The 25,887-nt window shown below is 37.7% G+C and overlaps 1 protein-coding gene and 1 long non-coding RNA gene across 12 annotated transcripts; both read left to right on the top strand.

The window, feature by feature from the left end:
* Positions 1–2,216: 2,216 nt before the first annotated feature.
* On the top strand, positions 2,217–4,067 carry LOC310728970. The gene is made up of 3 exons (XR_014534415.1): positions 2,217–2,777; positions 2,955–2,989; positions 3,100–4,067. It is a non-coding gene; the product is annotated as an uncharacterized lncRNA (long non-coding RNA).
* A 2,686-nt stretch (positions 4,068–6,753) lies between these two features.
* LOC310728917 (tigger transposable element-derived protein 1-like) lies at positions 6,754–25,051 on the top strand. Of its 11 annotated transcripts, none has more exons than XM_083546779.1 (6): positions 6,754–6,875; positions 8,224–8,399; positions 10,963–11,037; positions 11,113–11,439; positions 11,711–11,737; positions 12,205–14,650. In XM_083546779.1, exons 2-6 carry the CDS (start codon positions 8,378–8,380, stop codon positions 12,264–12,266), a joined length of 513 nt encoding a protein of 170 aa, XP_083402905.1. In that variant the 5' UTR covers positions 6,754–6,875; positions 8,224–8,377; the 3' UTR covers positions 12,267–14,650. The 11 variants fall into 11 exon arrangements, 7 of the variants coding, with proteins under 7 accessions (XP_083402905.1, XP_083402906.1, XP_083402900.1 ...); XM_083546780.1 differs by having other exon boundaries at positions 6,779–6,875; positions 8,237–8,399; XR_014534389.1 differs by lacking the exons at positions 6,754–6,875; positions 11,711–11,737; positions 12,205–14,650 and adding exons at positions 20,398–20,481; positions 21,065–21,179; positions 21,313–21,534 and having other exon boundaries at positions 8,221–8,399.
* The last annotated feature ends 836 nt before the right edge of the window (positions 25,052–25,887 follow it).

Below are 25,887 nucleotides of genomic sequence, written 5' to 3'. Positions count from 1 at the left end.
GTGTGTGTGTGTGTGTGTGTGTGTGTGTGAAAATCTCAGGAGATCAGCAGTTATAGAAATACCAACATCTGCCTAGCTGGAACTAACAGTTATCATTGAGATTACATTTCCCTTTATATTGTAAATGTTTCCTCTTGACTCTACTGAGACCGAGGAGGGTCTTTAAGTGTGTTGTGAATTAAATGGTAAATACAGTGATTTTGATAAATGGATTGAGGCAGAAGAGGAGAAATGGGAGAAGAAACTAAGAGATCTAACAAAAAACAGCACCAGTATTTAACTACAACATCTTCATTATTACTGGAAATGTGGCACAGACACACATTTAGGCCTTCCACCATTTTAATGCCCTCCACTTCACCTTGGGCTGCTCTTCACCTCCACAGCATGCACCAACATCCTGAAACACACAAAGACCTGGATTATCATTAATATAAGTATATATGATAGTAAATGAGTGAACTCAACACTCATTTAAACCCTCTGTGCTACATAAAAACCAGGGTAGGTTTAAAGAGCTGCAGCACAATGGGGTAAAAAGCCTTTTTTTCTTCACACTACTTTATATTCCAAATGCACTCTGATGCAGTGTGTTGCTGCTGCCCTCTCCCTGTCTTCACTCCATGCAACATCTTGACATCTACTGCTGTTGTTTTGTGTTGTGTAAGAAACGTTGTGTAGAAACTCTACCTGCTGTCTCTCTGTTGTCATGGTTCAGATGGAGAGTGTAACTGTGAGATACTGTATATTTTTCTATCAGAGATACTTTTGTTATAATGTGTATTGATGATCATTCTGTTCCTATGGAATGATTCTCGTCAGAACTGCTGATTTGGACGTATTTAATACTGAAGCTGTTGGTGATTTATTTGTGTGGTTTGTTAGAATGTAGGAATAGATCATATTTCACATTTAATAAGAAAATATTAATAAATATCAAGAATCTCTCTATAAACTCTAGACACTAAAACATGTGTATTTTAATTTCTTGTAGAAAATCTACACACACTGAGGACACAATGGACACCAGAAGCTCCTTCTCCTCCATCTTAGGGATGTCCATGTTGTGGATCAGCGTCTGTGTGGGTCAGTAACACTTTCTTTCAAAAAAACAGATCAAATAAAGTTCTTATAATAAATACACTGTACAGATTAATGTAGATTAAATTTTCTATCTCAGGTCTCCACTCTGGAGAATCAGTGATCAGTGTATCTGGTGAAGAAGGATCTACAGCTGTTCTGAATTGTAAACTGCCAAATGTAGACACTGAAACACATATCAGGTGGAGCACTAAATCTGAGATTGTGTTTGAGCGAAAGGGTAAAGGTTTTGCTGCAGCTAAAGGATATGAGGATCGTGTGGATGTTCCTGAGGAAGAGCTTCGTAAGGGGAACTGTTCTTTGGTGTTGCGCAATCTAAAACTTGATGATAGAAATGTCTACATCTGCTCCTATAAAGTGAGACTCTACAAGAGAGACACAGATGTCAACACAGCATTTAAGGAGATCAGCAGTGTTTCTCTCTCAGTCAGGGGTAAGTGAGTTATTATCAGTAGAACACACACTGAACATTACACACAGCAGAAACCAAAGCTGCAGATCTGAAATCTGTGGAAAGACACTAAACGTCCTGTAGAACAAAAGCGGCTCATGTGTCCAATGTGAGCATAATGTCAGTGTTTTCAGTACTAGAGGAGAAATTGTGCAGTGAACAGCTGATTTTAAAGCTCTTCATGTGTGTGTTAGATGATCCAGGAGAACACAGAACACCTGAGCATCTTTATATTAGTGTTTCATCACACACTTGGAGATTCCCTCTGCCATCTTTAAATGGAAATCATTTTCATGACACGAGTTTGCAGTAGAGCTGGAAATCAGAAAGTCTTTACCCCAGACAGCAGGAACAGTGTAGCACTAATGATTTTCTTGCTGATTTCTACACTTTATTACCTTTAAAATACAATTTCACTGCTTTTCACTGCTTATGAAAATATGATCTTCTCTATTATACAGTAATCACACTAGTTATAGTATCAGTAATGTGAAAGATTGCACAGATGATTCTTAGTGATTAGTACTGATCCTGATCTACACGTTATCCTGATCTTCAGGATGATTCAATGTTATTTTCCTCTTACAGAAAAAACTCCTGAGGATGCATTCTTTGATTTGTACAGTTATGCAGGTGAGATTCACTTGTGTATTTTATTATCTGCACATTTTCTTTTCTTATACAACCAGCTGGGGGGCGCCAGTGAGAACCACCTGCCTTGCCACTGCCCTAGCTCTCAACCATTTAAATTATTTACCTGTTTTTCTGTTTAAGTTTCCATTGTGTTATTACGTAAAAAAAGAATTATTTCTGCTTCTATTTTTGAAAGCGTTCTTACTTTACAGCCTTTTTTCACACCCGAGTAAAACTCTTACACAGTATTATATATCAGTGATCACAGCAGTCTGAAATATGACTTACATGTTTTATTACTCCTACATGAAAGTGTCATGTATCGCTACCTTTATTAGTGTGTGTGTGTTTAACAAAAATAAGACTTGTACATTTTCATATTTAATACCACAGATCACGATTCTGTATGAACACAGAACTGTATCACTGTGTGTTTATGTTTCAGAATTTAAAAATTATGAAGTTTTTTCATCTGAACACATGCATGAGGCACACATTGTTCCGTCCTGGCTTATACTCCTACTGTGTGTGTGTTCAGTCTCTGTTCTTATAAACATCGTGTGCATGTGTGTGTGCTGTTGCAGGAAACAAGGTGAGACGTTTCACCTGATTTACTATCAATATGTAGATCTAATTATCTTTATTTATCATCATTTCCTGTTCCATCACAACACTTGACTGTATGTGTGTGTGTGTGTGTGTGTGTGTGTGTGTGTGTGTGTGTGTGTGTGTGTGAGAATTTGTGGATTTAATTCTTTCTTCTTTACAGATAACTGTAATATCATCAGTGACTGGAATGAGAAGGTGCCACAAACACTCCTGATTAATCCTGTTCTTCTCATTATAAAAAAAATAAACCAGATTAAACATGATGTTCTAAAACATCTCTGCTGCTCCTGTGTTTCTCTCTGCAGAAAGTCCTGCTGCAAGACACTGCTGATTGGACCTGTGTGACCTACACGAGCAGCTCCTGATGGCCCAAAAGATATTTACCCTCACAAAGAACCTGAATCATTTTTATGTCGAATTTTCAGAATTATTTGTGATCAGTTTTTATATTGGATTTTTATTTGAAGCTGTTTGATGTCCTGGTCTGAGTCAGTGGTTCAGACCATCACCAGTCGGATATGTCTATGTTCAGTGGGAACCCAGAGGGATTAATCCTCTTATATAAGTATATAAGTACCAGAGTTTACTTTTACCGAGAATGTTTTCACATCGACCTCATATTGTTCTCTGCTTACATTTCTGTGGAATAAATGTAGAGAGCAGTTTGGACATTTCTCCACAATACCTTCAGTACTATGAGAACAAGTGCTGCTCATTTATCATTTTCTTTCACAATTCAATTTTTAGGATTAATAAATAGACAAGAAACAGAAAAAAGAGTGTTTCAGGTGTCAGTCACATGGTGAAACTTTTCATTCTGTATGCTGTATATCTGTTTTACTAATCACTAATAATCTGCTCACATCACTGGGGGTTTCTTTATGCTGTGACTCCTTGATACTGATCACGCTGCTCCGTGCTGTTGCTACGTTTTCAGCTACGTCATAGTCGACCTGAGATCTGAGGAGGTGAAACTCTCGAGTATTTGGCAGCGCATTTACACAGAATGACTTAAAATTATTTTATTTATACAACTAAACTTCCAATAAGATGTCCAACCCATGAGTTACCAAGTGTTATCTTCTAAACAAGGACAAATTTCATTTAATTTTCCATTGATATTATGTGAAAAAAGTTAAATGTAACAGAAAGCAGCAGTACTGCTTTGAATATTAAGGTTAAAGTGACAGATCTAAAGTTTTATTATTGAGATGATTGAAAAAACAAAGTTTGGAAAACCCACCTGGATGAATTTCAGGTGGGTGCCAATACTATATTTTTTTGTTTTATTAACATTAGCATTATTATTTAAAGGTTTAAAGAGCCACAGGAACAGGGCACAGTCGGTCACCTGGCTGATGACATTCAGATAAATGCAGAAATTTGCAATAGAAAGCTCCCATTCCAAGCCTTTTGTCAATGTGAGGTATCAGATATGCATCAGAATTAGACACCATATTGACTTATCTAAAGTCAAAGCTAAAATTTTTTTGGTGCAAATTGTAAGATGTTTAATGGCTTGGAAACTCAAACCAACCAACATTAAAATTCATGAGCTGCAATACATTTTCCTTTCAGTATATAGATGGGGTGTTTCCACCATTTTGATTCCCCTCCACATGTGTGTGTGTGTGTGTGTGTGTGTGTGTGTGTGTGTGTGTGTGTGTGTGTGTGTGTGTGAAGAGTGCCACACTGTGGAGTATATAAACATTGAGCATGACCATGTGTGGTTCTGGGGTTCTGAGACTGATGTTATCAGGAAGCTGAAAGTGATTAAAGGCTTTGGTAAACCACGAGGAGATCAGACATGAAGAGAAGTGTGAAGAATAGATAGTTATGAAAGTGTACATTGTGTATAGAAATGTGTGTCTTTGCTGATTTTCTTTTGTTCAGTCAAAGGCTTTGAGATTGTGAGATAAATCTGGATCTCCTGGTTTTATTGATTTGATCCCTTCCCTGGGTGAGATCTCTCCAATGTGCTGCGATCATTACATTGTTTTTTCTTTTTTACATTTATGTCTGTTTCTATCTTCTTTTCCGCACTGAATGCACTGACTTGGACATGTTCAGGGAAGCCACAACCAACACCGATCTCATCAACTTGGAGGTTTGTGCAAGTGCATTGATGATGTGACCATCTCCAAGACCATCACTACACGCTCCAACCAGAAGCCGTGGATGACTGTGTGTGCTGCTAAAATCCAGAGACTCCGCCTTCAAAGCAGAGGATAAGACGGCCTTAAAGACAGCAAGGTCCAAACTGTCCTGTGCCATCAGAGAAGCGAAGCGCGCACAAGCCAAGAGAATTCAAGGCCACTTCCAGGACAGCGGAGACACCCGGCGCATGTTGCGGGGCGTCCAGGCGATCACAAACTACAAAACCACATCACCAAATTCCTTGGTGTTCACTTAGCAGATAACCTCACCTGGTCACTCAACAAGAAAGCCCAGCAGCGTCTCTACTTCCTGAGAAGGCTGAGGAAAGCTTATCTCACTTCCCCCATCCTGACCATGTTCTACAGAGGGACTATTGAGAGCATCCTGAGCAGCTGCATCACTGCCTGGTTTGGGAACTGCACCGTCTCGGATTGCAAGACCCTACAGAGGATAGTGAGGACGGCTGAGAAGATCGGAGTTTCTCTCCCCTCTATTGTGCACATTTACACCACACGCTGCATCTGCAAAGCCAACAGCATTGTGGACGACCATACACACCCCTCACACACACTCTTCACCCTCCTGCCATCAGGGAAGAGGTTCTGAAGCATTCGGGCCACCATCAAGACTGTGCAACAGTTTCTTCCCTCAAGCTATCAGACTCCTCAACAGAGAACTGAACTAAAACTCACACACACACAAACACACACACACACACACACACACACACACACACACACACACACACACACACACAAACAAAACTGTGCGACTGATCTGTACAACCCGGACTCAACACACACTCATACTCACTTGTTTGTTCATTACTGGATTGGTGGTGGATGAAGTACATAAACCATGTGGTTGAGTTAAAGTAGATCCACTCGATGGAATGTGACTCCAGTAAAAGAAAAAAATGTCCCTTTCAACTTTCACTTGAGTAAAAGTACAAAAGTATTTCCCTTCAAACGTCCTTCAGTATCCAAAGTACTATGATTTATTACGGCCATAATGTTCTAATTATCATTTTCATTATAAGACTTTTTGCTTAATCCACTAATTTTATGTAAAATGACTTTAATGTTACTCCAAACTATTAACATAAAAAGATTAACGAGTCAAACACTGATATTTTTTACAATTTTCATGAACCCAAAACTTTCTTCCCATCAGTCCAGCCAGTGTAGTGTTCCTGTGCACTCCTTTATGTTTAGAGTATATCGGAGGTGAAGAGATGTGTTTCAGAATCCAATAGAGACTGTTAGGGTTTCATTTATAATATCAGAAGCACAAATATATGAACAGAATTGGGCACATAATCTGAGTGTGTGTAGTGGATTGTGATGGAGAAGACATGATTCCATCAAGCTGAACTTTCAGCACAAACTGGGTGAAGGACAACTTCAGATCAGGAACGATACAATAGGGCAAAGAGAATGTGTGTGTGTGTGTGTGTGTGTGTGTGTGTGTGTGTGTGTGTGTGTGTCAGAGAAGCAAAGAAACTGTAATAAATATCTGTTCAAACTGATTCCCGGTAATAAAGAGAATGACCTTAAATAACCATCATGTGACTGTAGAGATCAGATTGTTATAGATGTGAAAGTGATTTTTATTTCTATGAATAAATTAATAAATATTTGTAATGTAAGTGTTTCACTTTAGCTTTTCTCACACGTTTGGTCATTAAAGCATTCCAGTTACTAAGAGAATCCGCTTTGGTGGTATAATGACGTCATTGTAATAGGAGTCTTTTAAAAAAAACAAATAAATAAATAAACCGTGCGCATGCGCACATGTACTGCGCATATACTTGGATGACGGAATTGTGAGCACAACTGGATTGAAGTCTCTCTCTCTCTCTCTCTCTCTCTCTCTCTCTCTGTCCCCCCACATGGTAAAGTGATAAGAGCTGCTGTACACACAGGTAGGTAGAACAGTCTCAAGTGCGTGTTTGTTGTCTTTCAAGATTAAAAAGTTGCTTTAGTAGCAGGACAAAAATAGGTTTTTAGTGCCGACGCGTGGCTACAACAAACAAACAAACAAACAAACAAACAAACAAACAAACAAACAAAAATAACCCAAAAAATGTAAATGAAAAATAATGTAGTGTTAAGTGTGTATATGTAGTGGAAAATAATTTAATACAATTACTAGTATGCATATAAGTACAGAAATGTGTGTGTGTGTGTGTGTGTGTGTGTGTGTGTGTGTGTGTGTGTGTGTGTGTGTGTCAGTCAGTCAGTGTTTTTTCCATTTTTCATTATATGTGTTTGTAAATGAGTGTTCAGCTCAAATATCCGATCACAACTGTATTACTGCTTAGGCTTCATTTTAAAACGCTTGCTTTTTGTCTAGACACATGACGTCATACACTTCATTCATTCATCCCTTTAAAAACCACTGTGGGCGGGTTTAGACTGTAGTTAAACCCGCCGCATCTTGAAAATACACGGTCAAGTCACCTTTCTTTGTGTTGCACGTCTATTCGTACAGTTACGGTATGGGTGGGAGTGAAAATAGATGTAAAGACTCTTCAGAAAGGCGTTTCCGTTATAAAAAAAACCCCAAAAGACATAAAATAGCAATAAATTATTATTTTTTTTTAATCAAAGCACAAATAATACAGTTTCTTGTTTGAGGTGTATGTATATATATATAAAATCAAGACCTATATTTTAACACTTAAAAAAATATCTGTACTGTATGGTGTTTGAGGACATGCAGTAAAATGTAAAAACAAAATCACCTTTATTTGACCTTCATTTAAATGTTTGCTTAATCATTCAGTTGATCTTCACTCAGAGGGACCCTGAATATCACTGAATTCATTTTCAGCTCGTTTTACTGTACAGTGTTTAAGAAACATAAAAATCCAGTGTATTTTAATCACCATATTCAAACACTGATAAAACATTTTTTTGCTCAATCTTTCGAATAATTCTGATTAAGAGTCTCCCTGTCTATTATATTCTTACATTTCAACTTATTTTACTGTGGAGTTTTTGAGAAAAGTGAAGGCAAAATCACTCTAAACATCAGTGCATTTTCAATCATATTCCATATTCATACACTCATTACAGTGAGTTGAAATGTAACAGAGTCATAGACAGAGACACTGGAAATGAGAATAATTTATAAATAAACTTATAAGGGAAAATGTTTAATGTTTAATTTTTCCTTTACTTTTATCAAAAACTCCACAGTAAAATGAGTTGAAATGGAACAGAGTAATAGACAAAGAACATTTTCAAGATGCTTCTGTTTAACTGCAGTGTCGGATTTTAGACGCATGTTTGCTGTTTGCTGCATGGAGACGGATGATCTGATGTGGCGCCCCCCAATGGGAGAAACCGAAAGAAAAAAAGAAAAGAAAAGAATTTGCTGTTTCCGGTTTGATGGCTATAAACAGCTCGGTGTAGTGAAGTGATGTTTCAGAGCTGCAGCATGAGTGAGTATCATTCCAACATTTATTCTCCTGAATAATGATGAAGCTTCATGTCTGGTTCCAGAACCATGTGTTTGAGACACTTTGGATTAATAGCGTTAAAACCGAAGGGGGAGAAAATGAAAGCCCCGGTTTGTGCATCAGCTCTGACCCACAACCTGCACATATTTCAATTCTGGACATCTCACAGGAGGACTGAAACGATTCCTCGAGTAACTCAAATACAAACAATATCTTCTTTTAGTTAAATAAATATTTGAGTTTATTTGTATTTAGGACTCGTTCATACACCAACAGCTTCATACTTCAGGCCCACATCTGGGTTGCCAGATGTTTATTAGAAATAAAGTCATAATTATGAGAAATAAAGTGATAACTGGGCAGACCTTCTTTCAATGTGGTGGAAAACAGACTTCTATTAGATTCAAACAAACAACAGAAAGATTTGAGTTTGGGATCATTTCAAATGTGTAATGTGCATTTATTTTAATATTAATAATTTTTGAGTAATCTAAAATGTATTTTTATTTTTTTTGGTATTTGCATTTTGTTGTAATATGGAAATTAAATGGGTTTAGTTTTCACCGATATTCTTGTGTCCAATTTCAGCAATAAAATGTAAATTTTTCTAAAAAGGAAACAAAAGACTTGAAGAGTCTCTTCTTATTTTCTCTCTTCTTGAGTATTTGTTCTTGACACTGTGCTCACTGTAACCTCAGATTCTTCTTTCTGACTGAAGGAACCTGATGTGCTCTTAAAGTCCATCCACCTCCATCTGTTGAAAGATTTATGACCAAACTTTTGATGTCACCCATATGGGGATGGGTTCCCCTTTGGGTCTGGTTCCTCTCGGGGTTTCTTCCTCATATCATCTAAGGGAGTTTTTCCTTGCCACTGTCGCCACGGCTGCTCATCAGGGACAAACGCACACCATTCACCTTCACTGTTGTTTTCTGTAAAGCTGCTTTGAGACAATGTCTGTTGTGAAAAGCGCAATACAAATAAACTTGACTTGACTTGACTTGACCTCAACACCTGGAGGTTTTGTATTTTGAGATGCGTGTCTGAGTTGAGTTCCTCTATCCTGCCTGTGATCTGGATCTCATCTGGACAGTTTTATCCGAACCCTTTTAACACCGTCTCCAGTCACTGCATGTTTATTTCCCAGCAGGAGATCAGCAGTGTGTAAAATACTCCATCTGTGTCATGGTTTAAGTCACTGAGATCACACTTTTTCTCACTCTGATGTTGGATGTGAACAAGCTCTTGACGTGTTTGTGCATGATTTTAGAGTCCTGCTGCCCCATGATTGACTTTTGGATATTTGCATGTAAAAATAACGGCCAGATGAGTTTAATGAATGAAAGCATGAACGACTTTCACCCTTCACAGAAAACACTTTAATATTCAACAGAGAAAACTAATTTATTCATGCATATATTTTCTAATAAGAGTGAGGAAGAAGTTCAGGTTTGGCGTGTCTGAGATCATTAGTGTGAAATCTGAAGAACAAGTAGTTGAATTCTTGTATGATTTACAATCATTAAAAGCAGGAGATAAACTGATCAGGTTTCACATTTGACCCGACCAGTGTCAAGGTCACAGCAAGGTGATTATGCTGATGAAGCCCACACTGACCACACTGTTTTATTTACACTTTTTGGTATATTTAGTGCCACACTGTTTCTGGCATCCAGAATATAAATGCTGCTTTATATTCACTATTCTATATTCTTTTTATATAATTACAATTCACAAATCTTTATTTTATTGCGGTTATATTTCTTTTTTCCTCTTATTATTTGATTCTTTACATTTCTATTAAATTTCATGTCACAAGCCAGTCATGATCAGCTATTTTACTGTGCTGTTCTGTTTATTGTCTTTGTGGCAAATAGACGTCATGTACACTGTATGTTGTAGAACTTCCCCATGTTAGAGGTCCAGAATTCCATTTTTACCAATTTATTTGAACACCATAAACCGGTGAAGTGGTAACTCAGTGGTCACGGCGTTGGGTAACTGATCAGAAGGGTGAGGGATTAAGCCCTGTTATCACCAAGCTGTCACTCTTGGGCCCTTGAGCAAGGCCCTTAACCCTCTGTGCTCCAGGGGCGCTGTATCATAGCTGACCCTGTGCTCTGACCCCCAGCCACCGACCAAGCTGGGATATGCAAAGAAAGAATTTCACTGTGCTGTAATGTATATGTGACTATTCTATTCTATTCTATTCTATTCTATTCTATTCTATTCTATTCTATTCTTTTAATTGTCACATGTAGGGGATACTTCAGTGCGAGTGAGCATTAAACTTCTAGCATGGTCACGTCCCATCATTAACAAGTTGAAGATTGTGATTGAGACAAGTTGTGATTGATTTGTTGATGTTTGCAGAGCAAATCTGACTGAATGGGTACAAATACACATCAGTGTAATCTTTGTACCTCCATTTCAGCAGAAGAGCTGCAAGTTGTTTTTTGTAATAACTTTTTATTTCACCTCTGTCAGTTTACTGGACTTCACTGGACTTGTTGATACTGATTGTTCTGTCTTTGTTTTATTGTAGAAAATGTGTACGTTCTACTATCCTGTGAACTTTCTGTCCTTTTCCTCTCTATCTTGAGGACTGCTTTTTGTGTTGGTGAGTCACTAATGTAAAGAAAAAGAGGAAGAAACGTCACTGTTTTATGAAAATTAAATGTTCGTCTCTGTGCAGATCCTTGTGTTGTATCTACCCAGGTTGGGTTCACTACAATCCTGCCATGCCAGGTTACCAACCCACTAACCCAAAAACCACACATCCGGTGGCGGACTGATACTGAGGTTGTGTTTGAGCGGTGGAACTCAAAGTCCTATACAGGTGAGGGATATGAGGGCCGTCTGGACGTTCCTGAGAACGAGCTGCTTCGAGGAAACTGTTCCCTGATTTTGAAGAACGTCAGAGAATCTGATGAGGGGATTTACAGAAGCTATCTGTTAGTCACACATGCAAATCTGTCTGTAGAATGGAGACTGATCGCGAGCGTGGACATTTTGGTGGATGGTGAGTGACTGAACGTCTCTAAGATTATAATTCTAACACATTACATATATAATCACATGTGCAGTGTATATTATTCAGTGTTTGAAGCTAAGCAAAGTCATTTTGCAAAGAAAAAATGATTAGATTTTTGCAAAAGCAGCATGAGCATTGTGCATAGTGTTTTTTTTTAAAATGCTTTTACAGCTTATTAACTTAGTAAGTTTGTCCTTTACAGTTTGTAGATTACACAATAATTCTAACCCAATTCACTCTTTCTTTCTGGGGACCAAAGAAGCACCAACAATTCCACCAATCCCAAGTAAGCAAATATTAACCCTCAAACTAAAATCTCAAAGAACTAATTGTTAACCTTATACACTAAAGGTCGGCCGATTCATTGGTTTTGCTGATTAATCAGCACTAATAGTTGATTGCTGGAACTATTAGCAAAAATCCATACGGATAGTTTTTCCAGCTCGCGTCCGTTGCTGGTGCAGCTGAGAAGTTCAGCTGTCATTACGAGAGCGCCCTCTAGAGGCGAATAACTGACGGTTTGTTTTACACCTGAGATGATGCGCTGCACAGAGAGAGCTATATTATATAATTATATATTTTATATAATCGGTTGATTAAATGGTTATCAGCAAGTACGATCCAATCCAGCATCACTATCAGAAAAAAATTCACTAATCAGTCGACCTTTAATAAACACACTTCTGTAAGTCATCAAAACATCATTAAATACTCATCTTACAGTGATGGGATTTCTGAATTGTCTCTATCCAGATGATGCATTATTGGCTGCTCCTCATCCTCTGCTGACGTTCCTGCTTCTCCTCATGTGTTAAGCAGATGAGGAAACGCACACAAAGACAAACTCAGCCATGTGCTGCTGGCTGTGGCTTCTGAAGAAGCTTCTGTGTTGTATGTGTGTTTCCATTCTGAATTTCTCAGTTTTACTATAAATAGCACTTTATTAGTTTGGGAGAAGATTAAAACCATCTGAGATGTGAGGAAAGTGTTAGCATACAGCCTCACCGGCTAATCTGCTTTAAAACAATCCAGTGTTTAGTATGGAACTGTGCAGTGTAGGAAGTATTAACTGGTGGTTCTTATGCTAATGGTCAGTGTTGTGCTAGTTGCTAAAAAATAGTAACTAGTTACAGTTACTCGTTACTTCATTTAAAAAGTAACTCAGTAGCTTTGTTGATTATTTACACCAAAAAGTAATGCGTACTGTTAAAAGTAACATTTTTGTTACTCTTTAAAAGTTCGTTCTTTAATGTTCCCATTAATGACCTTTTATGTGTTATGGTCTACAAACACAAAACTGACTTAAACACAGTCATTTTTAAACACTATTTTATTAAAGTCAGACCAGCACACACTGAATATATCACAAGGATTTCTGAAATAAATAACAAAACAAGCTGAATAATATATTCACAATCAAAAACTAAAGTGGCTTCTGCATCATAAAAGCTGTTGTGTTGAGCTCTTAAACATGTTCCTTTCACAGCTGAAGTATAAAAACTATCAACAATGTAGAACAGAACACCGGGTCGGCTTCTAGCTTCTAGCTTCGTCGAGGCATGGAGTTTCTGGAGGAGCTTTGACAGATTGGAGTTGCTGTTTATCGCAGTAGATACGAGCTTCGAACCAGAAAGACACAGCTAACATTTGACTAAAAAGTTTGTGTCTTTATACTCAACTAAAGTGAAATAATGATCATATTTCCACTTTGAGAAACTCGTCTTGCTCTCGCCTCGACTCGCCATTACTGCCGCACAGACCTGAATAAACGGAGACACGCCCACAGCGCGTCTTCTTCCTGTTTCATCCACCAATCCTACAATGCGTCACTGCTGTAAACAGGTTAGACTGTAGTCTACACTTCAGCCCAAATTCATTCATTTAAAGTAAAGGGTAACGAACCATACGCTAACGGAGTTACTTTATTTAAAAAGTAACGTGTTACAGTATTAGTTACTGTCAAAAGTAACTGCGTTACATTAACACGTTATTGCCCAACACTGCTAATGTCATTAGCATAACTTACTGCACATTTCTGGAACAAGTTAATGACTGGTAAGGGACATGTAAAGGACAGGTTTGTGCAATCACTTTGTTTCTTTCTATAGCTTCTATGTTTGTTTGCTAATTATAATTTGACTGCTAGCTAGCCTGAATATCACAATAAGCAACAATGAAAAAGCTGAAAGAACAATCATTAGTCTGGATATCGAGTTGGAAATAAAAACAAAACAAAAGCACACGATTCTTAAAAAGAGATACAAAATCTGCAATTGTATCTCAAGATTCGTTCACTATATATTAATGCAGTATTCATATGGATGATGTTATGACTGGTGATTGTTTTTCTGAGCCTGTGATTAACATCGTTTCATTAAATTGAAGTAAAGATTATAGTGAACACACGCTCTTGGGGCCTGCGATCGGATAACTTCCCTTTGAAACCCCTTTGTGCCTTCATCTCTATTAAATAGCATGTTTTAGTAGCAGCTGTGACTAAAGGCTGGAGTTTAGCAAATACCAGCGATGGCATTATTACAGTAGAGATCACAATATGATGCATAAAGAGATGAACAAACCGCCAGTGTTCAGTGTAGATTCACCTGCTCATGCACAAGCTTTATAACCAATGAGATATTTATTTCTTTATTTATTTTACATTTTTATTCCTGATCATTATCGGGAGCAGGGACTTCCATGTTGTGTATTTTTATTTATTTTTCTAAGTGTCTGTTTTATATCTGTTTCCATCACTACAATAGAATCCTGAACAATAATATACATTTCTATACATATGGATATTTTTAAATATTCAGTCATTTGACTGAATGAATGGTCCATTTTTTTTTTTGCATGATTGGAAATAAAACATTAAAAATAAGCAAAGATCTTTAATATAAATCGTCTTTTGTTCATTGATCGTGTATTAATGAATTAACTAGATTCATTCAATTATTATGAATACTACTACACATTTTACACACACACACACACACACACACACACATGCATTTCAAATTAATACTTATTTTATTGCTCGTCTGTTTTAATTTCTTACACTTTGCTACTTTATGATATTGTATATTTTACTACTTTTATGTTTATGTACTTATATTTTGCACATCTCCTTTTGCACTTTGTTCACCACCTAGGTTCTACCTGGTAGATTGATTGATTAATTGATTGATTGATTGATTGATTGATTGATTTGGTTTGTAGAAAAGCTTCACCACCAACCTAAATGTCTCAAAATGTAACAAAAAACTACCAGGAAAATGTTACATTTAGACTTTGAAGAAAAAGAATATATAACTGAAGTAACAATTATTTTCAGTCTTTTAATAATTTCGCAGCACTTTGAGAAGCAACGATTTCTGAGGTAGATTTCCTGTTTATTGATGACCACACCCACTATATCATCATCGTATTATTATACTGCACGATTTATATCACACAATTTCCATCAAAGTTTAGTAACATAACTTTTAGTTTTCACTTGTTAAGGTTTAACTGCATCAGATGTGGCAAAAGTCCACACAACCCACTCATGTTTTAAATACTCGGGTAAAAGTTCAAGTACTGATTATCATTTTTTACTCAAGTGAAAGTAAAGAAGTTTGGGCTCTGACATATACTTAAGTAAAAATTAGCCTTTATTACTATCTGTTTTACTGTCACACTGGTAACTGGACCTCACGTCATATTAATATTCAGGCTGTCAATCGATTAAAATATTTAATTGCAACTTAATTGCACATTTGAACCTGTTTTAAATGAGTCTCCAGTGCTTGTATTGTGTAATAGTCTGAGGTAAAGCTGGAAAGCTGGAACCCATTTTTAAATATTAAAACGTTAATATTAATAAATAAACTTTTTTCTCTCTGACCCCAGTTTCTGGCAAAAAGAAAGACATTTCTTAAAAATATCCATAAAAAGTGTCGTTTAAAGTTTGCCACAAGCCACCTGGGAGACACACCAAACATGTGGAAGAAGGTGCTCTGGTCAGATGAAACCAAAATCGAACTTTTTGGCAACAATGCAAAACGTTATGTTTGGCGTAAAAGCAACACGGCTCATCACCCTGAACACACCATCACCACTGTGAAACATGGTGGTGGCAGCATCATGGTTTGGGCCTGCTTTTCTTCAGCAGGGACAGGGAAGATGGTTAAAATTGATGGGAAGATGGATGGAGCCAAATACAGGACCATTCTGGAAGAAAACCTGATGGAGTCTGCAAAAGACCTGAGACTGGGACGGAGATTTGTCCTCCAACAAGACAATGATCCAAAACATAAAGCAAAATCTACAATGGAATGGTTCACAAATAAACATATCCAGGTGTTAGAATGGCCAAGTCAAAATCCAGACCTGAATCCAATCGAGAATCTGTGGAAAGAACTGAAAACTGCTGTTCACAAATGCTCTCCATCCAACCTCACTGAGCTCGAGCTGTTTTGCAAGGAGGAATGGGCAAACATTTCAGTCTCTCGATGTGCAAAACTGATAGAGACATACCCCAAGCGACTTACAGCTGTAATCGCAGCAAAAGGTGGCGCTACAAAGTATTAACTTGAGGGGGCTGAATAATTTTGCACGCCCAATTTTTCAGTTTTTTTTTTGTTAAAAAAGTTTGAAATATCCAATAAATTTCGTTCCACTTCATGATTGTGTCCCACTTGTTGTTGATTCTTCACAAAAAATTACAGTTTTATATCTTTATGTTTGAAGCCTGAAATGTGGCAAAAGGTCGCAAAGTTCAAGGGGGCTGAATACTTTCGCAAGACACTTTATATAAGATCATTTGTTTTCTACATTTGTATTATTTTTATTTTTTTTTACATTTTTAGCATCTTCGCAGAAAGTCGTTTAACGGAACAATTTTCAGTTCTCATCTAACATGGACATGCTCCTCAGATGTTTCCACTCAGAAGTGAAGGAGACATAAACATAAAAGAAGAGAGATGAGGATGACGTGTGGTTGATGACTTTTCCCTCCTGCACCAGCTACAGGGAGAAATGATCAAATAAAATAAATCAATAAAATATCTGAGGGCAGTTTAAGAAACGCAGCACTCACCTATTAATCTTTCATAAAAACTTTCTTCAGCTGAAACATCATATCAGAGACCTGCATCTGTTAAATCAACCTAATATACTTCATCCTTAATGTTATAGGTTTGGACTATGAGAGTGTGTGAGGTGTAAATATAACTGGAGAATTCAGGAGCAGAACTTTGTGGTCTTTTCACAAAATCACTGATTTGAATCTCTTTTAATGAATTGTATAAATATTAACATTTCACATCTTATCCCATCCCCATCCCATTCCATCAGTCCAGCCAGTGTAGTGTTCCTGTGCACTCCTTTATGTTTAGAGTATATCGGAGGTGAAGAGATGTATTTCAGAATCCAATAGAGACTGTTAGGGTTTCATTTATAATATCAGAAGCACAAATATATGAACAGAATTTGGCACATAATCTGAGTGTGTGTAGTGGATTGTGATGGAGAAGACATGATTCCATCAAGCTGAACTTTCAGCACAAACTGGGTGAAGGACAACTTCAGATCAGGAACGATACAATAGGGCAAAGAGAATGTGTGTGTGTGTGTGTGTGTGTGTGTGTGTGTGTGTGTGTGTGTGTCAGAGAAGCAAAGAAACTGTAATAAATATCTGTTCAAACTAATTCCAGGTAACAAAGGACCTTAAATAACCATCATGTGACTGTAGAGATCAGATTGTTATAGATGTGCTGTGTGATTATAAAACACAGAGATGGAAAGTGATTTTTATTGATATGAATATTTGTAATGTAAGTGTTCCACTTTAGCTTTTCTCACACTTTTGGTCATTAAAACATTCCAGTTACTAGGAGAATCTGCTGTAGTGAGAGTAGAGGAGAAGATCTGAGAAGTGAAAGATGCTGAATCTCTGCTGGGCTGCTGGGTGCAGGCTCACGGGGCATTTTCAGGGCAATAACATGGCAAAGTTATAAGAGCTGCTGTACAGAGGAGACAGGTCAGTAGAACAGTCTCTCGTGCTTGTTTGTGGTTTAAAGGTTTGAAGCTAGGGAACAATAATCTGTTAAGAGGTAGGAAGAAGGAAAAAGAAAAAGAAGAAGGGAAAAGAGAGAAGATAAAAAGAAATGATATGTGTTGATTGAAAGGTTGCTTTATTGGCAGGATGAAAATGTTTAGTGCCACTTTGAGTTAACGAACAAACAAAAAAAAAAATAATGTTACATAAAAATGGGAATTTAATGTAAATAAAATGTGATAAAAATAACTTGTATACTGTACATTTAAGTACATAAATACTATATAATTGATTATAATTCATAATTCATTAATATAAATTATGAATTTGAACGTGAATGTGATTTCAAACAATAATTCTCAAAAAAAAAAAAAACATTTAGCATTTTTTGCTTGCTTTTTTGTCTAGACACATGACGTCACACTTCGATCAAACGACCCTTGAAACCCCTCCTTTCTCTGTTTCCGGTGTCGGCGGGTTTGTGCGTCACTGTAAAGGCGTGTTATTACAGGAAGGAGGCGCTACAGATCCGCTGCACGCCAGATGTGTTGCTTTGCGGGATTTGATGAATGAGTGCGGGTGTGAGTGTGTAGTCATTAATAATAATAATAATAATAATAATAATAATAATAATAATAATAATAATAATAATAATAATAATAATAAACATATAAACGATCTCGCTGGTCGGATTTTATACGAATGTTTCCTGTTTCCGGTTTGATGGCTATAAACAACTCGGTGTAGTGAAGTGATGTTTCAGAGCTGCAGCATGAGTGAGTATCATTCCAACATTTATTCTCCTGAATAATGATGAAGCTTCATGTCTGGTTCCAGAACCATGTGTTTGAGACACTTTGGATTAATAGCGTTAAAACCGAAGGGGGAGAAAATGAAAGCCCCGGTTTGTGCATCAGCTCTGACCCACAACCTGCACATATTTCAATTCTGGACATCTCACAGGAGGACTGAAACGATTCCTCGAGTAACTCAAATACAAACAAACATCTTCTTTTAGTCCATTGAACTACGCAAGGAGCATTGTGTTTCCCACGGATTATTATTACTGCAGCACCACCCGGAACGCTATGTGCAGATAAACACACTGCAGAATGAAACAAAAGGGGGAGGATTTTTCCGCTACATTAAATCAGATGCCGAATTCTGACTATTTCTCGCAATTCCAAGTTTATTTTTGAAGCCAGATGAAGCATTTAGGACTCGTTCATACACCAACAGCTTCATACTTCAGGCCCACAACATGCTTACTGGTGGATGCACCAGAAATATCAGACGTTGAAGAAATAAAGTCACAATTGTGAGAAATAAAGTGATAATTGGGCAAAACTTCTTTCAATGTGATGGAAACAGTCTTCTATTAGATTCAGACCAAACAAACAAAGATTTGACAAAAGTTTGGGATCATTTCAAACTAAAACATAAAGAAATCACTGTATGGTGTGTTTACTTTATTATTAATTATTTTTGAGTAATCTGAAATTACTAAAAATGTAATAAGTAACAAATAAAATGTACATTTTTGTAAAAAGGAAACAAACGACTTGTTTATTTGAAGGGTCTCATCTTATTTTCTCTCTTCTTGAGTATTTGTTCTTGACCCTGTGCTCACTGTTACCTTAGATTCTTCTTTCTGACTGAAGGAACCTGATGTGCTCTTAAAGTCCATCTACCTGCATTTCTTTTTTCCCCTCTTATTCTCATTTGATTCTTTACATTTTTATTCCATTTCATGTCACAAGAAAGTCAATATCAGCTATTTTACCCTGTGCTGTACTGTGTATTGTATTTGTGGTAAATAGACTTCAAGTACACTGTTGTACTGTATGTTGTAGAAGTTTGAGGTCCAGAATTCCATTTTTTACCAAATTATTTGAACACCATAAACGTGTCGAGAAACACAGATGCTCCCGAACGATCGTTCGTACCATGAATTTGATCGTAAGTTGTTTCTGTGTTTGTTATTGACTACGCATATCACCTAATGATGTAAGAGCTAAAAATACTATTAAATAAAGAAAATATACTAAAACTAATTGAAATACTGTATACAAAATTTTGTATTAAGTAATAAAAAAATATATATATATATATTTTAAAGGCCTGACTCCAGTGCTCATCATGTAGATTTGTTACGACTAGCTTGTGGCGGCTCTCCTCCATTTAAAATTTTTTCGACTCGACAAATTTGACACTTTGGAGACAGGTTTGTTCATGGACTTCACTGGACTTGTTGATACTGATTCTTCTGTCTTTGTTTTATTGTAAAAAATGTGTACGTTCTACTATCTTGTGAAATTTCTGTACTTTTCCTCTCTATCTTGAGGACTGCTTATTGTGTTGGTGAGTCACTAATGTTGTTAAAGAAAACGATGAAGAAACATCACTGTTTTGTGAAGATCAAATGCTCGTCTTTGTGCAGGTCCTTGGGTTGTATCTACCCAGGTTGGGAATCCAAATACCGCACATCCAGTGGTGGACCGATACTGAGGTTGTGTTTGAGCGGTGGAACTCGGTGTCCTGAATGGGTGAGGGATACGAGAACCCTGTGGACGTTCCTGAGGACGAGCTGCTTCGAGGAAACTGTTCCCTGATTTTGAAGAACGTCAGAGGATCTGATGAGGGGATTTCCATTTAAATCTGTGTGTAGAATGGAGAATGATCAAGAGCGTGGAAATTTCAGTGGATGGTGAGTGACTGACCGTCTCTAAGATAATAACTTTAACACATTACATGTATAATCACATGTGCAGTGTATATTAATCAGTGTGTGAAGCTAAGCAAAGTCATTTCAGAAAGAAAACGTCATTAGATTTTTGCAACAGCAGCATGAACATTGTGTTTTTTTAACATGCATTAACAACTCAGTAACTGTTTGTCCTGTACAGTTTGTAGATTACACATTAATTCTAACGCAATTCACTCTTTCTTTCTGGGGACCAATGAAGCACCAACAAAGCCACCAATCCCAAGTAAGCAAATATCAACCCTCAAACTAAAATCTCAAAGAACTAATCGTTACCCTTATACACTAAAGTTCGACCGATTTTATGGTTTTGCCGATTAATCAGAAACGGATATTCGATTACATCAGCAAAAATCCATTCCGATAGTTTTTCCAGCTCGCGTCCGTTGCTGGAGCAGCCGAGAAGTTCAGCTGTCATTACGAGAGCGGCCTCTAGAGGCGAGTAACTGACGGCATGCACTGTTTGTATATTATATTTGTTATTTATAATTTATTAATTACTATATTTATGTTTAATTAATGTAGCATTTCATGAATCAGCACCTTTTTTATTATTTTTTTTAATATAAAGTTTATCAGTATTTTACATAGTGTGTTATGTTTTAGGTTTTGTTTTTAATACATTATAAATCAGTTGATTAATTGGTCATCAGCAAGTACGATCCGATCCAGCAATCACTATTGGTAAAATTCACTAATCGGTCGACCTTTAATAAACACACTTCTGTAGGTCATGCTGTATAAGATCGGCAAAATGCCATTGAATATTCATTATAAAGTGATGGAATTTCTAAATTGTCTCTATCCAGATAATGCACTGCTGAAGTTCCTGCTTCTCCATATGTATTAAACAGATGAAGAAACACACAAAGACAAACTCAGACATGTGCTGCTTGCTGTAGCTGCTGAAGAAGCTTCTGTGTTGTATCTGTTACCCTTCTGAATTTCTCAGTTTCACTATAAATAGCACTTTATCGGTTTGGGAGAAGATTAAAACTCTGATATGTGAGGAAATCGTTAGCACACAGCCTCACTGACTAATTTATAAATTCCACAGTACCGAAAAATCCACAGTCCTGGAGGAACAAAATCTGTCAATCAGAATGCCCCATCCAAAGCTCTTGGTTGTGATTGGCTGCTGGCTACGATGCATGCAGTGTTTGAGATGGGAAGCATCATTCACACGTCACGCAGCCAGCCAGCCTCCCCGTTCATCGAGTGTTGCTGTACCGAGTAGTTCTTTCGCTTTGCTTTCGCTGTAAACGTTAAATTTTTTCGGCAAGCCAAGTCAAGTCAAGTCAAGTTTATTTGTATAGCGCTTTTCACAACAGACATTCTCAAAGCAGCTTTACAGAAAACAACAGTGTAAGGTGAATGGTGTGCGTTTGTCCCTGATGAGCAGCCGTGGCGACAGTGGCAAGGAAAAACTCCCTTAGATGATATGAGGAAGAAACCTTGAGAGGAACCAGACTCAAAGGGGAACCCATCCTCATATGGGTGACATCAAGAGTTTGATCATAAATCTTCAACAATACGTGATCATCATAGATCCAGCATCAGCTTCTCCATTCCAGGGCCTTTAAACACTCGGCATCTACTTCTCCATGATCATCCATAGCTCCATAATCTTCACGAGGTGGGACGTGATTAGATGGAGCTGGCCAGAACTCAGGATGCCTTGGGATGGGGAGAGAAAGAGAAGCAGTGGAGAGGAATTAGCGTAGCTGCTGTTCATGATATTAACAGCACAAGTTGATAATGTGCATGTGATCATATATTCTGGAGCACAAGGTTATGATGTGATGTGTGTGATGTGTGTTATGTGTAGGCTTTGCTAAAAAGATATGTTTTTAATCTGCACTTAAACTGGGAGAGTGTATCTGAACCCCGAACACTGTCAGGAAGACTATTCCAGAGTTTAGGAGCTAAATGTGAGAATGTTCTACCACCTTTAGTGGACTTTGCTATTCTAGGAACTACTAGAAGCCCAGAGTTTTGAGATCTCAGGGAGCGTGACGGATTGTAGCGTGTTAAAAGACTGGATAGATACATGGGAGCCAAACCATTTAGTGCTTTATAAGTGAGTAGCAGTAGTTTGTAGTCTATTCGAAACTTAACAGGAAGCCAATGTAGGGACGATAAGATTGGGGTTATATGATCGTATTTTCTTGACCTTGTAAGAACTCTTGCTGCCGCATTCTGAACTAACTGAAGCTTGTTTATTAATGACGCAGGACATCCACCTAGTAATCCACCAAGCCCTACGATGTCACCCAAACGCTCTGCACCCTCTAAGGCTTCTGGCAAGGAACCTAAGCGCCAGAGGAAGGTTATGACCCTTCATGAGAAGGTCAAATTGCTTGATATGCTAGCAGAAGGAAAACCCTTTGCTGCCGTAGCACGCCATTATGGACTAAACGAGTCGACTGTTCGCTACATAAAGAAGGGCGAAGCCAACATCAGGAGTACCGTAGCAGTCACTTACATTCAGAATGCTAAAAGGACGGCAACTAAACGTAACAAGTACATTGTAAGGATGGAAGCAGCACTGGGCATCTGGATTAAGGATTGCAGGAAGAAAAACATTCCGTTGGACACCAATGTCATCAGGGAGAAGGCCAGGCAACTTTATGAACAATTTGCAGGAGAAGCATCTACCCAAAGTCATGCCGAGGATGACCCACAACCAGGAACATCGAAGGCGCCAGAAGAGCACATTACATTTCATGCCAGCAAGGGCTGGTTTGATAGATTCCAGAAGAGATTCCAGCTCAAGAGTGTACCCCTGCATGGGGAAGCAGCATTAGCGGACGTGGAAGGAGCCAAGAAGTACCCCAGAACGTTAAAGAAATCATTCGCAATCATTGAAGACAATGGATATTTGCCAGAACAAGTTTTCAATATGGATGAGACTGGCTTGTTCTGGAAAAAGATGCCATCCAGGACTTTCATAATGAAGGATGAAGCCCGAGCCCCTGGATTCAAAGCTCAGAAGGATCGAGTGACATTAATACTGTGTGGCAATGCTGCTGGGTTCTTAATGAAGCCAGCATTAATTTATAAATCTGCAAACCCCAGGGCCCTGAAAAGAAAAAAGAAAAACCTTCTGCCAGTCCACTGGATGCACAACCCTAAGGCCTGGATAACAAAAGCGCTTGTATCAGACTGGTTCTTCCATTGTTTTATCCCTGCAGCCAAAATGTACCTCAGGGAAAAAGGGCTGCCTTTCAAAGTTCTTCTAGCCATGGACAATGCTGTCAGGCACCCACTAGATTTATCATACGAGGGAGTACAGATTGTGTTCCTCCCAGCAAACACAACATCCCTCATTCAGCCTTTAGATCAAGGCTTCATTCGCACCTTTAAGGCGTTGTATACAAGGAACTTGATGCAGCACCTCGTCGAGGCCATGGACTCGTGCAGCAATTTTTCATTGAAGGAGTTTTGGCATCAATTCACCATCGAATCCTGTCTTCAAGTCATACAAACGGTTCTGCAGGAATTGAAACCAGAAACGCTTAATGCATGCTGGAAGAAGCTGTGGCCAGAATGCGTCCATAATCACAAGGGCTTCTCCCCGGAAGAAATTCAGCATTCAGCGGTTGAGAAGGCGGTCAAGCTGGCGAAGATTCTAGGAGGAGAAGGTTTTGAAGACATGACCACAGAAGATGTGAATTTCCTCATCGATGCCCACTCAGACCCACTGACGGACGAGGATTTGGCGGAGCTAATGAAATCTGCAGGCGAGGAGGAAGAGGAACAAGGTGATCCATCACAGGAGGAGGAAGAGGACGAAGGCCTTTCGCTAGAAAGACTGGCAATAATGATGAAAACTGCAAAAGAACTGCAGGGGATGGCTGAACTATGGGATCCCTCTATGGTTCGGATTATGCAATTCAAGAATGCGATTGATTCTGCAATGCAGTCTTACAAATCCCTTTTCGCCACCATGACGCAACAACGCCAGCAATTACCCATCACAATGTTCTTTCAAACAGTGAATAAGACTTCAGATCACCCCCCACAAAAACACATGCCAGACTCGGATTCATCTCTTAATTCGCCTGATGATTTGCCACCATTGGAAGAACAATAACATTTCTATTGCGTAGCTACGCTGTATTTGGCAATGTACATACCATAAGAAATGAGTAGCATTAAAGATTGTTTATTGGTTGAAATGTCCTCTGACATAAAAAAGGCGGAGTTAAAGACGTACATCACCAGATTTGGCCAATGAAAGTAAAGAATATAATGACGTATCTTTAACTCCGCCTCTCTTTTGACGTCATAGGTCACTTCAACCAATAAACAAGCAAAGAAACTACGCGTAAGCTACGCTACTACACAACTGTACAGTACATGTACTCACTGTAAATGTGATACAGTGTAATGTATTTCCACCAATTTACACAAAATTCATCTGCTATATTCTTGCAAATGTTTTCTGTGTGTGTAAAGTGTGTGGGAGGATGATTTACGGGTTAAACACTAAAAAAAGATTTTTGGGGCGGCGTCTATTTATCGGGGTTTTTTTTTGTTTATCGCGAGCGGTTTCGACACGTAACCACGTAAACGGTGGATTACTGTATTTTTTATTCAGCATATGTGCATCTTATTGTACTGTGAATGTAATTATTTTATAACAGTGTGACTGTTTTATATCTGTTTCCATCACTACAGCACTTAACAGCAATAGAGTTCTGAACAATAATATACATTTCTATACATATGGATATTTTTTAAATATTTAGTCATTTGATTGTATAATTGGAAAAAACATAAAAATGAAAAAATCTTTAATATAAATTGTTTTTTGTTTTTTGATCATGTATTAATGATTTAACTGGATTCATTCAATTGCTACTGCACATCTTACATACACACACACACACACACGAATGTGAATTTTTAAATTGGTTTGTTGAAAAGCTACACCAGTAACCACGTGGGGGGGAAAAAAAGAAAAAAAAAGTTTTTATTTTTATAAATTACACCAGTCTGTAAAATGCTAATCATCATATCTGCATCTCAACCTATTCCATATTTACCTGTTTAATGTTTCATAAAAAACACCATTTACTGCACATAATAGGGACTCGATACCATCATTTTGGCTCCGGTACAATACCAGAATGTAATACCTCAGTATCGATACTAAATCAGTACCACAAGTGACAAATAACCAGCCTCAAAAGAGAAGTGAATTAAAACCAATTTTATTTTAAATAAATAATGATAACAATAATATATATCTTATAATTATATAGTATATTAATAATATTATAGTTCTCTAATGAATGTATTCAGTCTGAAGATCCACCATATAGAACACAAGTAGAGAAAAGATGATGATGATCATGTGATCAGGAATGTCTCTGTTCTCATCACTGACCCCCTCTGTCTCATCCACGTTAAAACCAGACTTCTGCCTGCTCACTGTGAGCTTCAGAAACTAGTCCACGTCTGTGGTGTGAGATAGATTAGAACTAAAGTAATGAGTCTGTTTTGACAGTGTGAGATGTAGAAAGTACAGATATTTGTGTAAAAATGTAATGAGTGAAAGTAAAAGGTTATAAAATAAATAGTGACGTAAAATATTGATACCAGAAAAATCTACTTAAGTACAGTA

This window comes from Silurus aristotelis, assembly GCF_946808225.1.
Source record: "Silurus aristotelis genome assembly, chromosome: 7".
NCBI classification, from domain to species: Eukaryota; Metazoa; Chordata; class Actinopteri; order Siluriformes; family Siluridae; genus Silurus; species Silurus aristotelis.
This window is presented reverse-complemented; position numbering and strand designations above follow the sequence as displayed.